At 52.1% G+C, this 16057-nt stretch overlaps 6 protein-coding genes across 6 annotated transcripts; 3 read left to right on the top strand and 3 right to left on the bottom strand.

The window, feature by feature from the left end:
* Nucleotides 1-101: 101 nt before the first annotated feature.
* VC83_05025 (uncharacterized protein) lies at nt 102-410 on the bottom strand (the record flags this gene model as incomplete). Its single annotated transcript, XM_024468651.1, has 1 exon — nt 102-410. One exon carries the CDS (start codon nt 408-410, stop codon nt 102-104), a length of 309 nt encoding a protein of 102 aa, XP_024323943.1.
* An 883-nt stretch (nt 411-1293) lies between these two features.
* On the bottom strand, nt 1294-2085 carry RRP46 (exosome non-catalytic core subunit rrp46; the record flags this gene model as incomplete). Its single annotated transcript, XM_024468650.1, has 2 exons — nt 1294-1683; nt 1738-2085. The coding sequence occupies 2 exons, from the start codon at nt 2083-2085 to the stop codon at nt 1294-1296; spliced, it is 738 nt and encodes a 245-aa protein (XP_024323942.1).
* Nucleotides 2086-2310: 225 nt separating this feature from the next.
* RRD2 (Peptidyl-prolyl cis/trans-isomerase) lies at nt 2311-3597 on the top strand (the record flags this gene model as incomplete). The annotated part of the gene is made up of 1 exon (XM_024468649.1): nt 2311-3597. One exon carries the CDS (start codon nt 2311-2313, stop codon nt 3595-3597), a length of 1287 nt encoding a protein of 428 aa, XP_024323941.1.
* A 174-nt stretch (nt 3598-3771) lies between these two features.
* VC83_05022 (uncharacterized protein) lies at nt 3772-4290 on the bottom strand (the record flags this gene model as incomplete). Its single annotated transcript, XM_024468648.1, has 1 exon — nt 3772-4290. One exon carries the CDS (start codon nt 4288-4290, stop codon nt 3772-3774), a length of 519 nt encoding a protein of 172 aa, XP_024323940.1.
* A 1317-nt stretch (nt 4291-5607) lies between these two features.
* Nucleotides 5608-6552, top strand: VC83_05021 (uncharacterized protein; the record flags this gene model as incomplete). Its single annotated transcript, XM_024468647.1, has 2 exons — nt 5608-6498; nt 6550-6552. 2 exons carry the CDS (start codon nt 5608-5610, stop codon nt 6550-6552), a joined length of 894 nt encoding a protein of 297 aa, XP_024323939.1.
* Nucleotides 6553-10211: 3659 nt separating this feature from the next.
* On the top strand, nt 10212-16055 carry VC83_05020 (uncharacterized protein). Its single transcript, XM_024468646.1, has 4 exons — nt 10212-10695; nt 10754-11023; nt 11077-15320; nt 15388-16055. Exons 1-4 carry the CDS (start codon nt 10547-10549, stop codon nt 15417-15419), a joined length of 4695 nt encoding a protein of 1564 aa, XP_024323938.1. The 5' UTR covers nt 10212-10546; the 3' UTR covers nt 15420-16055.
* Nucleotides 16056-16057: the final 2 nt, after the last annotated feature.

Here is a 16057-nt window from a genome sequence, read left to right as displayed (position 1 = left end):
TTTACATAACTTGGCCTGGAGGGAGACATGTCCTTGAAGGTGATCCCACAGCTGCGACGGCGCCTCAATCCATCAACTCCACAGCATATAGGAGTGGCCGGCTAAGCTGTCCAATATAGCACCTGTCCCAACTGGACCTCAACATCCAACACTAGAGGCTGCCACAGCTGGACAACGTGCTTCACACCCTCGTCACAGGCGGTAGTTCGCACACGTATCAATGCAATTATTGCACATACTGACAGGTGACAAGTCATACGCCAAGGGGTTGCTATGGCACGACTCGCATCGACCTCTTCCTCCGCGGCTTGGAGGTCGAGGCCGAAGTTGTCTCGTCTCGCCGCAAGACTCCACTTGTCTGTAACAAGCCTCCTGGGTAGGCGCTGGGATTCCGCAGGTTGGAGCTCCATCAATGGGGCAGGTGTGTCGGCTTCTCCACGGCGGAATTCCTATGTAGCGACTTCATAGGGGCAAGCTGCCTCAGCCCATTACCGCTTCATAAACCGTGATATAGGTTATTCTCCGACTCACCCCATATACCCTGATAATAATGGCATAATGCCGTCCCTTCTTGTTCACTTGGCTATCGGCCTGTCACCCGAACGCAGACGATCTGAAACTACACAAACCCCCGAAACACTCCCACCAGTGTCACGTTTGGAGGAGCCCCATACTGGGAACTGACAGCTTGTCCGTGGGGAATATGCAAGCCGCCTCCTCTGTTTCGGTAGTGGCGGATGCACCTCAGCTTGGGAGCTGGGCGCTGGAATTGACAGCTGGTTCCCACGAATAAGGACAGGGAGGGCAGGGAGCGCGAAGAGGCTCTTACGGTAGGATTGTTTTACCTTTTGAGGATGGGACGTAATAGCAAGATTCACAGCAACGTAGCAGCAATGCATGAACGTGGAGGTCTGGGAGTGGCACGAGGCGACGGTGCCACCGATGGAGCAAAACAATTCAGGGAGGTTTGTCATATCTTGGCATTCGCTCGTAGCATAATGCTCCATCCTTCTCAAGACCACACGTCAAGTATATCCTGTTGATTGTCTGCCGCGTCAGCCCCCTTTCCTGCGGGATACCTCTGTCTTAAACCGTCCTTATTGACAACCGTAACGCGACGACTCGAGAGTTGAGCTGAGAATGCTATTTGAGCCACAACAGGCTCCAGCTTCCCATTCTTGGACCTGAAGAACATTTCGGCTCCTTTGCCTGCCCTTTGCTTCACTTGGAGCAGGGCCGTATCTGTGGTTCCTCGCCGTGAACTATATTGTGAGACGAAGGTTCTCAGGATCATCACGTCCTCCATGCCATATCTTTGTCGACCTTCTCTTCGACAACAGTCTGAACAAATTGCATCATTCCACCTTTCTCGCCTTCGTCAACCATGGCATCTGGGTCGGTCGAGCCACAGCAAATCTTCTCTGCCTGGATGCAGACTTCGTCCCACTGAGCTGGCGTAAAGGAACCTTGGCTCTCGATGACAAGAGGTTCGGCATTCGAGGTAAAAGCTAATACGTGTATAGACTGTGCGGTTTGGGTTTCGAGAAGACTGGGGTTCTGAAGAATCTTTCCTTTTTCAGAGATGGCGAGGAAGGTTGCTGTCAAAGAGGTGGAAAGTGGGATGGCGGCGGAGAGGAGAGCCAGGATGGCCGTTTGGAGCAATGCGGGTAAGATAGGTAGAGTCTGTAGAGCAATGTTAGACTAGGTAATCATAACAGTTGGGTGAGAGAGAAATACCGAAGAAGTCTGGATTGATTTGGAAGTCGCCGTCTCGTCTGGAGGTATGCTCGTTACTTGGAGAGTAACTTGAATCAGCGTCCGAGGAAAGTTGCTGATTAATACCATTTGCCGCAACGTCCGTTCGATGATTGACTCTAGATGCCGCTCACGAGTGCTTCCAACTCCCGCTGCTGGCCGTACGATGACATCGATGGCAGCCTCTTCAGGAAGCTCGTCGCGGCGTTGAACTTCGATTGGGCCGTTGACAGCGCCTATGATCGTATATCCGTTCTGTGAAAATGTCGCAGAACCATCTGTGCTATGGAGATGCGACAAGATTGCGCTGGGTTCTTGAGAAGACGACATGGTGTCTACGTTGCGCGGTGTAGTAGAAGACTGGGGCTTGAAGAAGTTGATTGTTTCGTCTTGGTGACTTTTTGATACGGCTGCCGAAAAGTGACGCTAAAATGCGGGACACCCGGCGTCTTAGCTCCAGCTCCTCAGCCTTGCAGGGTATATCGTGTGTGAGGGTAATACAGCTCTCGCTGTCAATACAACCACCAACTTACAAACCTTTTCACATTGGTCAACATGCCTGCAACCACTGATACACCAAAAGAGGCGCAGGCTGCGAGTATTCCAAATCTTAGAGATCGTATCCCAAAGCTACAGTCTAAACGTCGGCAAGCGCCAGCCGCGAATCCCCTCCCAGTCCCAGAAACGCCACCGCTCCCTCCACCGACCGATACATCAGCATTAGAATTTACAAAGCCCAGCCGCCGTATATTGTCTAAGAAAGACCACGACTTATTCCTGGCCTCGCCTACCCATGACCTTCTGGTCGCCTTCGTCTTCGGCCTTGCATGTGCCGTAGTCGACATGCCAATCTCCGCCGTCTCCAAAAAGACGTCCAGCCCTGTCGTCCAGAGCATACTTGACATACTCGATAATGTCGAAAATGTAATATTACGCAGCCCAGCTGACGAACAAGGTGACTCTCGCTTTGGCAATAGGGGCTTCCGGGACTTCGTCGACCTGACAGCGAAGGAACACACTGCGTGGCACAAGAAACTGGGCATCTCCGACGAGAAGGCGATAACAGAAGTCTCGACATATTTCCTCCAGTCGTTCGGCAACCGCACACGCATTGACTACGGGTCAGGCCACGAGTTGAACTTCATGGTTTGGCTCCTCTGTCTGTACCAGCTATCCATAATCACACGCGACGACTTCCAACACTTGGTGCTGAAGGTGTTCACTAAATACTTAACGCTTATGCGCCATATCCAGTCTACATATTATCTCGAGCCGGCTGGTTCTCATGGAGTCTGGGGTCTTGACGACTACCAATTCCTGCCCTTCCTCTTCGGCGCAAGTCAGCTGCTCCACCATCCCTACATCCGTCCACTTTCCATCCACCAAAACATCACCCTCGAGGAGTATGGCGCGGATTATCTATACCTGAACCAGGTAGCTTTTGTCAATAGTGTCAAGAATGTTGAGGGTCTGCGATGGCACTCGCCGATGTTGGACGACATATCGGCTGCTAAATCGTGGGAGAAGGTGTTGGATGGTATGAAGCGGATGTTTGTCGCCGAAGTCCTAAAGAAGTTGCCTGTGATGCAGCACTTCATGTTTGGATCGCTCGTGCCAGCGGTGGAGGAGATGAACCGTGAAGAGGATCTTGGCCTGCCTGAGGAAGGCGAGGATGCCGAAGGTGGAGAGGTTGTAGTCATGGTTGATGGCATGAAGCACGTGCATCAGATGAACAGCTGGGGCGATTGCTGCGGAATCAAGGTGCCGAGTAGTGTAGCTGCGGCGCAGGAGATGAAGAGAAGAGGCGGCGGTGAGGGATTGAGAAGGATTCCGTTTGACTGATGGATACAGATAGCAAACCAAAATCTACTTTTGATGCATTGAGTATTGAAACGGCAATGCACTGAGTCAACCAAAGGTTGGCGGCTATATATTTCTACTGTACGGGTATAATCCAATACCGTGTTTCTATCCATAAACCTCCCATGAAATGCACGTCAGGCTAGCCAAAGCTCATTAGAGCTTCGCTGTTGGTTTGTCGAACCGCACTGTATTTGAGACAGTTCCAACGTTCTCTAGGGAGACATCAACATCAGCATCCTTTAGCCAGCACTGAAGGCTCATTCCCATTCCAACACCGGAGGGTCTATCTGTCGTAAGCAAAGGCCGCTTTATATGCATCAAGCAGGAAAGGCAGTACTTATCGTCTCCGGGAAGTAAAGTGGTGCCTATGCTTAGGAATGCGATCGACTTCGCAATTCCAAAAATCATATCATCCTGGACGGTCTTACCATTCACCTTCGTACTTACCCGCAGGGATTGAGGGTTTCCAATGACCTTGTTGCTCACGATCCCCGGCCCGAAAGGTCCCCATCCATCAAAGCCTTTGCCGATTCCCCATTGTCCATCTCCATACTTGAGCTGCCAGTCGCGGTGAGAAACATCGTTCCCAACTGCATAACCAAGGATATAGTCCAAGGCCTCTGACTCAGAGACATCGGAGCAAGGTTTCCCTATGACAACGATCTCCCTCATAATCTAGGCCTTCTCCCACTTGGGCCTGGGGATGGACCGGAATGGGATCCAAGGGACCAGTAAGGGAGGTTACTGGTTTGTAAAACAAGACGGGGTAATCTGGGAGTGGAAGGTTTGACTCCCTGGCGTGCTTTTCATAGTTGAGTCCCGAGCAGCGGACGGTTCGGACATCCTCGAGTGCCAGGGGTGTCAGGAGTCGTTTGATGTCGACGATCTTGTTGGTTATCTTATAATTCCCAAAGATCGAGCCTTCAATAATTCTGGCTTGCTTGGTCTTAGCAAGATCCGTCACGCCCGTGGGTAGAATGGCATCTCCATAATAAGTCCGGCCATCTGTGGCCAGAAATCGGACAAGGCGCTGGAGAGAGTGTTAGCATCCAGAAGCTAAATGTGAGAACGCATCTCCCAAGGTGACCGCTGACGTACGGTAAAGGATGATGACATCGCGGGTTTTCGGTGCTCTTGCTTCCGAAGTTTAAACCATGAGAAGTCTACCATTTCGCTGGAGTCAGTCTCTTTAAGTATTTCCGACCCCCATTTGATATATCCCCCACGGTTGTCCCGCAGTTTACCCCAACGGCAGATCTCCAACGCGACATTCCCACAAAATCGGTACCCCTGCCCCATCGGCTGCGGATCTGCGGAATCACACGGCCTCTGGCTTTCCACGAATGAAGAAATATCCCGAAACTTTAACATTGAATCGACAGCTGTCCGAAAGTTTTGAAGAACATACGATCCGTCGAATCAACTCGCATCTCGGATATTCTTGAGATCCTGCCAAATGAGGCTCTCAGGGTTACAGAGAGAGGCCTTGGCACTCTATAGAAAATGCCTAAGAGAAAGCAGGAAGAAACCGGCTGTTTGTTTACCTCGGCCTGGTCGTGTGAGCTCAATTTGCTGACGAAGTTCCAAGGAGACAAAGATGCACTTCGAGAAATTTGCCAGGTATGACAAAGCTATACAATATGTCTTGGGTAGCAATTGGCGCTAACCGACCGATGTAGACACGAGTTCGAGAAGAACATTGGCCTCAACAAGAAGGATTTCGGCGCGATTGAATACCTTTTAAGAAAAGGGAATCGACAATTGGAGATATACGCTTCACCCGGTATAAAAGACATTCGATAGGTCGAAAATGGATGGTCTGGCTCCTCGATAAGATGGGACCTCGACGCGTATTGGGTTGGCAAAGGGAATAATGGAGGCAAGAGCGACCGGGACTGCCGTGATTCACGATGACTGGCATATATTCCTATTCGGAGCTGGATCGAGTCTTGAAGGCAACATGATCGATACCGCAGACAGTGCTACATGATGTTGCCACCAAACGCCCACTTGAAAGGCTTCCATCGTTTCGGCCTCACCCGCCTGCGATCGATGTCCAGCCATGGAACCGAGTGCACGCCTTCGCATGGAATTATACAGAAAGCACCATTCCACTCAAAAATACCGATTCCAACTGGATCTATAAGGCAGACGGGTGCCCGCAGGCGATACATTTCTCAAGGCCGCGTCTCGTTCCCAGGCTTGGCAGTACTCCGGGAACCTCACCACGCGTTGGGGTGCACAGTCACGCGCCTTGGAGGGTCTATTTGCTACAGGGAGGGAGCACACAAGTCTTTGTTAAGAAACCAGATTCCACGTGGAAAAGTCGGGAAGCATGACGTGCGGCCAACAACCAATATTAGCAGCCCTTCTGTTCAATATCAGCGTCCGCAATCCGAGCCGATGAGCCGTGCAACACAGGTGACAGTTACGCACCGAGTCTCCCCGGCTGTGCTTGGGCATACTCAAAGAATAGAGAAGAGTTTGGAAGGGTCATCGTCTGAGCTAGCGGGGGCGCCATTCCTATTTCCGTCGCTGAGAAAGCCGTCTATATATGCCAATGGCACAGACAAGCCCCTTGCTGGTCTACCGGTTGCTCACATTTTTGAACACCCAAGACTTCTTGAATCCGGGGCGAAAATCGGCGATCCTGTCAAACGCGACCCTACCCCTAATCATCGACCTACCAACCCATCAGCCGCAAGTCCAACACCCCCGCCATCCCTCGCTGTGCCGGCCCTACCACCAACCTCAGCACTTTCCGTGATAGATGCCCAGGAAGTTACGTATCAAGATATTCTAGACGGACTGCAACTCGGACTATCAGCTATCCTAGACAGCGACGTGGATTTCTGGGTCAAGGAGGTCGTGGGTACAAGTGTCCGTCGCTTTCTGGCTGATATAGCTGCGCTGGGTGAGCTGAAGGGGTAGTGAATGAGCGAGGTGCTTGACCTCGAGGCGGGTGTTTTATTGTAGAAGCTAGCTCTCGGCTTTGGAAGGCAGATGGGAAGGTGAAAAGGAGATGGAGCAGCGGGACAGTTGTTCTATTGATAGAGACTAGCTATCGGTCTCGGAAGGCAAATGGGAAGGTGGGGGAGGATGGAGCTGGGAACGGTTAGGTGTATCATTATACCCCTAACAAACAGAACAGAACAGACAATCAATCACCAAACACAAGCACAAACCCATTATCCCAACCTCCCCCACCTTCCAAGCCCCGATCCTCCTCCATTCCCCCCACCCCCTTCTCACGAGAAGCCCGTGTCTCGACACCGTAAATAGACTTGTGTATGCCAGCAGTATGGGACCACGCTGGTTTGACTGACGCGCTGGAAGCTGGAATGGAATACGGAGTAACTCTACCCGTCCTGGCTGCGAGACACCCAACCACCCTGCGTGCGTGTTTCAGAACTGGCGTCATAGAACGGACGCGGGAGGGGGAGCCGGTGGTGAGTGTGATTCGGGGAGGTGGGATTGGAATTGGGATGGATTGTGTGAAGGTCTGGTATGGCAGTCTGGCTGGCTGGTGCATTTGGGCTTTGTGGTTCTTGAATACCTATCCAGGCCCCCTGGCCTAGAGGAAGTAGACGCAGCTGGATAACACGGGCCGCATACAATGATTTTGGAGGAGCCGCTACTAAAGTCGTCAAGAAGGGGGGCGTCATGTGATATTTGGGAGGTTGTTTCGGACCTCTCCATTCCGCAGAGGAGACATCAAATCATCCCCACGGAAGCAGGGGGATCCGCGCAAGGAGGCCAGCAGACACCTTGGTTTCCTCGCAGACATCCACGCAGCTAACTTCTCATCGATGAGAGCGGGGGTTTTTTGGATTTGCCAGGCATCAGAGGAGGTGGGCAGCAAGTCGAAACAACACACAACGGGTCGTTACAGGTATAAACGGCTATGGGATGTCGAGAGTGCTCTAGATGGAGTCTCAGAGACTCCGACCCCCCGTCACGTTTGTCCCGCCCAGGTGCGTAGCCGCTGGACGCGATCGAACAGGTACGTGCACGGTGCAGGCTGAGCGGGTTTGGGGGGTGGAGAGTCAAGGGGGATGGGGGTTGGGGGTTGGTGGGTTGGTGGGTCGGTGGCTATCCGTGTAATTTTGGTTATTTTTATTTTCCTGTGCTCCTGGACAGGTCTGGGCTGGGCCTGGAGCTTGGGGGGTGAGCTTGCTGGCGCTGGTGCTGGACTTCGGATGACCGGCGATGCTGTATGGTGTACAGATTGTAAAGTGCTGCACCTCGGTCGAACTCCGACTTGGGATGTGCGAGGAGGCGATGAGACGGCGGTAGATGGGGATGGGTGAATTGTTAATTGCTAATTAAGCACTGGTCTTTGTTTCAACGACCACCGGGTCATTTAGCCGTCAATCCCCAGCGTCAATGGGAGATTAGCTATGGGAATTCTAGACGAGGTGGGCGTTCATTTCATTTCACTACCACACCGCTCTTCCGGGAAGATGAGGCCTTGATCTGATACCGTATCATCAGATTGTTTCGTAGCTGGGACTTCGGGTGACTATTTGCTGATGCGTGAAACTCCCTCCACCCCCTCGTCGAAATCATCCGCTCTTCAGAGGCAGCTTGCTTCTCTTACCGCTCTCCAGCCTGCGCGTGTACCATACTCGCGTTGAAGAAACGCCGCAAGCCCACACGCACGCACTTACCATCAGTCTCAGCTCAGCCCGGCGCAAGACGAGTGTGGCAGCCATGTCAGCGCCACTAACGAACAGCACGTCAGTGAATTATCTAGTATCTCAGCCGTCGGCAGTGGTGTATAAGTAGTGCAGCATTAACTGTGCCTAGCGATGGAAAACGTGCTCTAGTACAGTCCTCTCAGCTGAGTGGCGTATAAGCCACGCATAACCAGGGCTGGGATCAGGGGCTGGGCTAGGGTGGCCACTCTGCCGGATTTGTCCAACACTGCATCCCTTTTTGTCATGTGCTGTGCTGTCCATGTCGGTACGCGGTGTGAATACCGACCCAGTTACCATTTGCGGGGTGCCAGAGGGCAAAAGGGGAACGAGGCGATGACGTGCAGATGGCGATTAGTAGCGGGCATATAGGGGCAAGCCACAACAGGACGCAAGGGGGCGTGAGACGGGATCTTTATTCGCTTCGTAACATTCAAGCATGTAGAGTATTGATCGAGATGTGCCTACTTGTAAATAGAAGGCGAAGATTATCTAGAATCAGCTACCACAATGTAGACTACCTATGCTAGAATTTAGCTATAGATGGATCGTAAAGTTTCGACAACGGCATAATATATTATATCGAACTCTACACGGCAAAGCTGGATCTATTAGTGTCACTGCAGAAGAACAAATGAAGGCTATACAAACTATTGTAGGAGAGTTTTTAGAGGACAATATTTACAACATGGATGAGATTAGGCTTTACTAGAGGATGAGCCCTTTAAAGGGCTTTATAACACAATCAATTCTAGGACAGAAGAAGGACAAAGCATGCATATTAGAGGGAATACAAGAGGTGGAGGGGGCTTAGATGAGGACAGAATTCTATAGGAGGCGATGGCTCCATATATACAGGTTTCCGATGCTCAAGATGATGACGATGAGGAGCCCTAGCATCCTGTGCTCACTACACAGAACGCTGTACAAGCCCTCTAAGTTCTAATTGAGTTTCTGCGCTCTTTAGAGGCGTAGAGGGGCAATTAGTGGCCAAACAGGCTAATGACTTGGTTCAAGGGGGATGGATGGTTTAGCTAAGGGGCTACTTCGGGTCTACTTCGGATCACTTTCTAACTCGAAATTACTCCGTACTATAACTCGATATATTTATGCATGATCAATTACATCGACTTAACGAGATAATACTGTACTGTCACGCGCTAAAAATGGAACTGTTTCTCGCAACTAAAGTGGTCTACTTGGCCATCAGGTGGTCAACCAGCGACATTCCTCGACGATTTGGGGAAAGGTCTGGGGAGGCCCCTATGTCGCATGATTGGGTGGATAGTGACGGGGATCATGGCAGCCCTCACAGTGTTGGCGCCAATCGCTGGAGCGAACTCTTGGAGATCCATACTCAGTTGAGAAGTCGACGAACCAGTTCATTCTTGTGGGCCAGGGCGGCGGCGAGAGGGTTTCCCCAGGCTTGTCCAATGGGCGGCTTTCCTTTTGCTATTTTCTTGAAAGTCAGCCACACTTGTTACCGGCACTGTTCCAAACTTCATCTTCGGGCTCGATGGGCTTCAGCGGCTCGTGTACGTACAATATAAGAAACGAGAACAGGAGTAGCAATATATTAGAAGTGTTTCAAAGAGAGGTGTCCTTCGCATATATCTGTACTCCGGATAGTATACGCATGTACTGTACCCATCTATCCATCCACAATCACGATTACTCCTACCATCTCCCATGAAACTATAGCTACATTTCGCCCATTACTCCATTACTCCTGTGCAAGTACGATCATCGCTATACCATAATAAATAGTAATATTTGTTCTATGCGACTCCTGCCCAGCCTACCCAGCCTCTTCCGCCAAGACTCGGTATACTCGGTGCTACCCCTGCATTACGGCGGCACCTCCATAATACCGGCTTGTATACGGAGTATGCCCCAATTGCTTGTTCATCTTAATCCCCAAACTCAGCATCGACTGCCAATATAATCATTCTCTGCGACCGTTTGATTTCTGCCCCGATCTACCCACCTCTATTGCTCGTTGTCGCCGCCTGCCTGAAATAGCAGTGGCCTCTGCTGCTGGATGTGCGACAATTCTCAGGGTTACCTCTGAACATCTCGGAACCTCTAACCCTCATCGCATTGACATCAGCTGCTACGATCTCTCTCGGCTGGTCTAAACTGCCGAGCTTTGGCCAGAGCCGCTGACCCATTGGTGGTTTTGCCTTGTTCGTCCGTCCGCATAGCGCAATCCAGGTCCTATTCGCTGGGCGATGTCGCAGCATTTGCAATCCAGAGATGGACCCTCTGATACCTACAACTTTCCAGTCCAGGACAGCCCCACAGTAGGACGAGCACTACCTCAGTCTTCAGCAGGCAATCCTCAAGGGAGTCCCTCGTCGTTATCGGATACTGGTTATAGGTACGCTGTGGCCGGCGTCGACGATCCCCCCCCTCTTACTGACGACGCATTTGGACAGGACGCATCACAAGACGACCCCGAGTCCGTTACAGACGAGCACGTCTGCAAACCCGAACCACGCAACTACGATGCCTACGAAGTCTGCCTTCTCGAGACCGTCAGTTGAAGACCAGTCGCGCACGGTAGAAACGGTGCGGTATATGTCTCGGAGAGGAGACGAGCCTCGATCCCCCAAAGAACGTCTAGACGACCTACTGGCCTCTGAAAAGAGTTTCTACGACTCCGAAGACGCGCCAACAAGTCATACACAAGCAGGAGGAAGACCTAGGTATGCCATTTTGCCTGTTGCTCCTGTGCTGGCAGCCGCTAACTGTTTGCTAGACCTGTGCACTCTCCGACTTCATCGAATGCTTCCTCGAGAAGTGTCTCCGACTCAACCTCCACGGCGAAGCTAGGTGGACGCTCAACTGCTGCGACACCCCCTCACATGGCTGCCGTTCCCGAGCATCGAGCAACAATGGCGCGCGGAGTCCCCCGAACGTCGTCAATCGACTCTGCGATCTCCTCCATATCAGGGGCGCATTCACACAAGGCGTCGCAAGATGCGCAGGCTCGCGGAGAGTCGCCGGATATCGCGAACTTAATACAAACGGCCGGATCTCCCGAGGCAGTCATTCAGTATCTCCTCAAGGAGAAGCAGTCTCAGACGGCGCAAAATACACAGCTATGGCGGCTAGTTGACAAGCAAAGGGCGATGATACTGGGCCTGAACAAGGATCTGGAGCGTGCGCTGAGGGACAAGGAGCGCTACCGCAAGGAGATGAAGGAAAGCCTGCAGGCAGTCAGAGCAGGCAAGCCCAGCAAGGGTTCCGTTGCCGAGAGCTCTGCCGGCAAGTCTTCTCCAAGCCCACGAAGCCCGGAGGGACCGAAGGGCGGAAATGTAGGAGCATTTGTTTCTGCGGGGCTGAGGGAGTCTCACGAGGGTCACGACGAGCCAGAGCATTCGCCAATTGACGTTGCTTTGGCGCCGTACCCCGTTACACCACCAGCAAACCTGCCAAGCGCACAGAACCCGACTCTACCTAACATGGTAGATGCCGAGCACAAGATGCCAGACCCTTCGTCACATGCCCTGAATAATTACAATGCCGATGCGCAACCCCAGGGCTTCGGGTCGGGTCAGCAGCAACGCAAGAGCCCCGAGATGGGTCGCGAGATGCCATATAACGCTTCAGTGCCACCTTCAAGAAGCCTCCCAGCCAGGCCACCTCCGAAGACAGACACCAAGGCCGGACCTAGTTCAATGCAAGCCCCAACGCTCAATGTAGTAAGCGCCTCTCCAGTGAAAGACCAAGGGCGAGCAAACATGCCGCCTCCACGGAAACCCCCGCCAGCACCGCTGAATCTTGGCAAGCAGCCAAATACCAGCTCGCATTTGCACCAGGCAGATTCGGGGGATGAGCTCGATTCCGACTACGACGATTTGCTGGAGGTTGACGAAATCCCCACTTTCAATGACAGAGGGCGCCGGAAGACGAGGGAGGAAGACGATAGAGAGAGGGAAATAGCTGCTATGAAAGACGCGGAAGCGAGAAGCCTGTCTAAGAAGAGCAAGTCGAGACCTTCTACATCTACGAACAAAGAGCCGCCCCAGGATCCTTTGCCAGCTATCCGACAGGCCGTACAGATCAGCCCACCAGACATGCGTGAAAGGCACTTGTCTCCACCAGACTCGAATGCAGGCTCTCTAGCCGGCATCTTAAACTCGTCAAGCAGTTCTGAAATGCAGCCGGAGACCATAACTCGAACTTTCATCTCTCCGCCACCGATGAGCCCAGGGCTTCCTTCAAGCCCGAGGCCGATGGGAGGTCTGTATATGGCACTGCCACGGAACCCACGTGATGGAGACTCGCAGTCTTCTTTCAATATGGCGTCTCCACCGTTATCACCAAGAGGAATTGGAGCGTTCCCGTCGATGCCCCTATCTCCTCGAGCACCTCGACAGCCGATCCCTCTTCCACCAAACACGCCAATGTCGATGGCATCGCCAGACATATTGTCAAAGTTTGGCCAGATGGAACTGGTGTCACCAAAGCCGTTGCAAATCACGAAACTTGCGGTGGAAGAACAGGATCCACCGTTGAATGAGAACCGATACAACAGCCTCTCGGAATCCTCAGACTCTGTTGAAATTTTCCGAGGATTTGTCACGGATGAATATCCGGATCTCCTCTTACCTCCCAACGCACTTCCTTCCATCGACGTTCGAGTCGCATCTTCTCGATTGAAGCCATCTCGGGTGAGCATGATGTTCCCAAGTAAGGGGGACGAAGACCCGGTTTTCACGCTTGCTGTATTTGGCAGATCTAACGGGCAAGAGCTGTGGAGAGTGGAGAAAGACTCGACATCCCTACACCAGCTTGACCAGGAGCTCAAGAAGTCGAACGCCTTCAGCAGCGTTAGACTTCCCGAGAAATCTTTGTTCAATGGGCACGCCCCCGCTAAGATTGATGCTCGGAGAACTGCTCTCGACAAGTATGTTGATGACATTTTGAACACACCCATGGACACGGCGCGGGCGCTGCATATTTGCCAGTACCTGTCGACTAATACACTGGAACCAAACTCGGATTCATTGGCCCATACTGACGCCAAGAGCGAGAGCCCAACTAAGATGGGACCAGGCGGTAGGCCCGTTAAGAATGGATACCTCACGAAGAGAGGCAAGAACTTCGGTGGCTGGAAAGCACGATTCTTCGTCCTGGATGGATCTATTCTTAAATATTACGAGGCTCCTGGTGGCGCCCATCTCGGCGCGATCAAGCTGCAGGCCTCCAAAATTGGCAAGCAGCAGCAACATCAGCAAGACAGTCAGACAGACGATGCCGATAACCAGTATCGACATGCTTTCCTGATCCTCGAACGGAAACGAAAAGACTCTTCGAGCCTAGTCAGGCATGTTCTCTGCGCGGAAAGTGACCAGGAGCGTGATGAGTGGGTAGAGGCCCTCGTACAATATGTCGAGTATCAAGATTCTGAAGATGAGGGGCCTGAAACGGTTCACCACGCTCGCAATGACTCTGGGACTTCCAGTCACACTACCGGCTCAACTTCTAAGAAGAAGCATGTTCAAGCAAAGGGGCAAACCATAGCTGAAGCAGATGATGAACTTCTGCGCGCTATGCCTTACGAAGCCACTGTGGCTGGTCAGGTTCCTCGTGGCGTGCATCCGAGACGCAAAACCAACGAGACCCCACCGCCAGCATATGACGACAAGGATGACCCAAGGTACAAGAGCAACGATACTCCATCGCCGCCTTTCCAAGGCCACGGGAAGGACTTCTCCGGCCATTTGCCTCATCCCCAGTCGTCCGTGTCTATCTCAGCCCCCAAGAACCTTACCGTCATCCAAGACGCTAGCCACTGGGGCAACAAGCAGACAACTCTCGCGCCGGTCGATGACAGGAAGACTCAAAGGAAGCGCAGTTTCTTCGGGTTTGGCAGCAAGCCAAGACCTTCGTCGGAATCACAAGACCACATCGAGACGTCCAACTTGTCACAGTTATCTTACGAACAGCATGGCCCTATCCGCGCGGTCTTCGGAGCACCATTGGCAGAAGCTGTTAAATACAGTCACCCTGCCGACGTGAGTGTTGAGCTTCCCGCTGTTGTCTACCGCTGCGTCGAGTACCTCGACAACAAGAACGCGTCTACGGAAGAGGGTATCTTCAGGCTGAGTGGATCCAATGTTGTGATTAAGGTGCTTCGCGAACGCTTCAATACCGAGGGCGATGTCAACTTGATCACAGATGAGCAGTATTACGACATCCATGCTGTTGCATCTTTGTTGAAGCTGTACCTCCGTGAGCTGCCAACAACGATACTCACAAGAGAACTCCATCTGGATTTCCTGTCTGTCACGGAGATCCCCGATGTCAATGACAAGGTGTCAGCTTTGAATGGACTCGTCCACAAGCTCCCCAAGGCCAATAATACGCTTCTGCGCTATCTGTCCGCCTTCCTCATCAGCATCATCAACAACTCCGATGTCAACAAGATGACAGTCCGCAACGTGGGGATCGTATTCTCTCCTACGCTGAATATCCCAGCCCCAGTGTTGGCTCTCTTCCTTCAGAAATACGACGGCATCTTCGAGTCCGAACCTCAGCAATTCGACCAGAACCAAGTTGAGGTCACCTTAAGGGCGCCGCCATTGACTCCGGAAGACATCCGCTCTCCGAGAAAGCAACACTTCCAGGACCTTCCAACCCCATCCTATAATCAGGCAGCGTTCCCCCGCGGGCCGCCTCCATCCTTCCCTCTCCCCGCCCAGCCCAACAAAACGGCTTACGACACCGGCTTCACTCCTCTCCAGCCGTCATACGAAAGTCAGTACTCTCAGCCTACGCTAGGAGGTCCCGAATATGGGTCTACAGGGCAGACAGTCAGAGGGCCAGCATACGACCAATACAGCAATGGGAATGCGGCATATAGCAGGCAATACGGCAACGAGAGCAACCTCAACCCCAACGGCCAATCCTCGAAGCAGAAGCGGAGAGAGAGCTCGCTGCTCGGCATGAACATGGGCCAGAAGAAGCCCAACGAGGACAGACTTCGCAACAACCGTGAGTAGCCCACCACACAGCAACTATCCTCTTTAGCCAAGCACGCACTGACGGTCACCTCCTCAAGGCTTGGTAGACGAAGAATCATTCTTCGATTAATCCACCACTACTACCACGACACAGAAATCGTCATCGGTTGACTAGCTGGCTATGGCGCCACGGACTGGTTCCGTGGGCCCAGCTGGCATACCGCCGCCTCTTTCTAATGAATGACCAACACGAGATCGGAAAACACGCACGCGTTATAATCTATTAATAATAGCGGGAAACGTTCTATATACGAAAGTCGGACACACAAACACACATGTACATTAATCTGGCCCCCCCACCTATCCCGTCGCCAAAACCGCGGCGCGCCCGCGAGCGCCGCTTGGTTGGCCGGATTTTTTTACCTTTTATGAGCTTATACCCTGTTATGCCATTTGTTTATTTATTTGTTTTGGGATTTTTTTTTTTGCCAGTTATGAGATTTATGGATGAGCAGATTGAAGGAGGTAGGGAGTGAATTAGGGGTTTTTGCGTGCGGGTTTGATAGTTGTTTTCTATGATGAACGGATTGTGATGATGAATGAGAATGGAATAGGGTGTTTGTAAATTAGTTGTTGGGGTTGATGAATAAATGGACATTTAAAGATTGAAACCTGCACTCACCACCATATCGAGTCCCTTATCAAAAAGAAATAAGAAGCCCAAACAAGCCTTCCAGCGCCAAATTAGTTGCTATTTCCGTCTAGGGG

Source organism: Pseudogymnoascus destructans (genome assembly GCF_001641265.1).
Source record: "Pseudogymnoascus destructans isolate 20631-21 unplaced genomic scaffold scaffold_11, whole genome shotgun sequence".
Classification (NCBI taxonomy): Eukaryota; Fungi; Ascomycota; class Leotiomycetes; order Thelebolales; family Thelebolaceae; genus Pseudogymnoascus; species Pseudogymnoascus destructans.
This window is presented reverse-complemented; position numbering and strand designations above follow the sequence as displayed.

Coding starts and splice junctions, on each gene's coding strand:
- VC83_05020 (XM_024468646.1), top strand. CDS start 10,547: ATGTCGCAGCATTTGCAATCCAGAGATGGACCCTCTGATACCTACAAC. Junction 10,696..10,753: donor TTATCGGATACTGGTTATAG/GTACGCTGTGGC, acceptor GCATTTGGACAG/GACGCATCACAAGACGACCC. Junction 11,024..11,076: donor CAAGCAGGAGGAAGACCTAG/GTATGCCATTTT, acceptor ACTGTTTGCTAG/ACCTGTGCACTCTCCGACTT.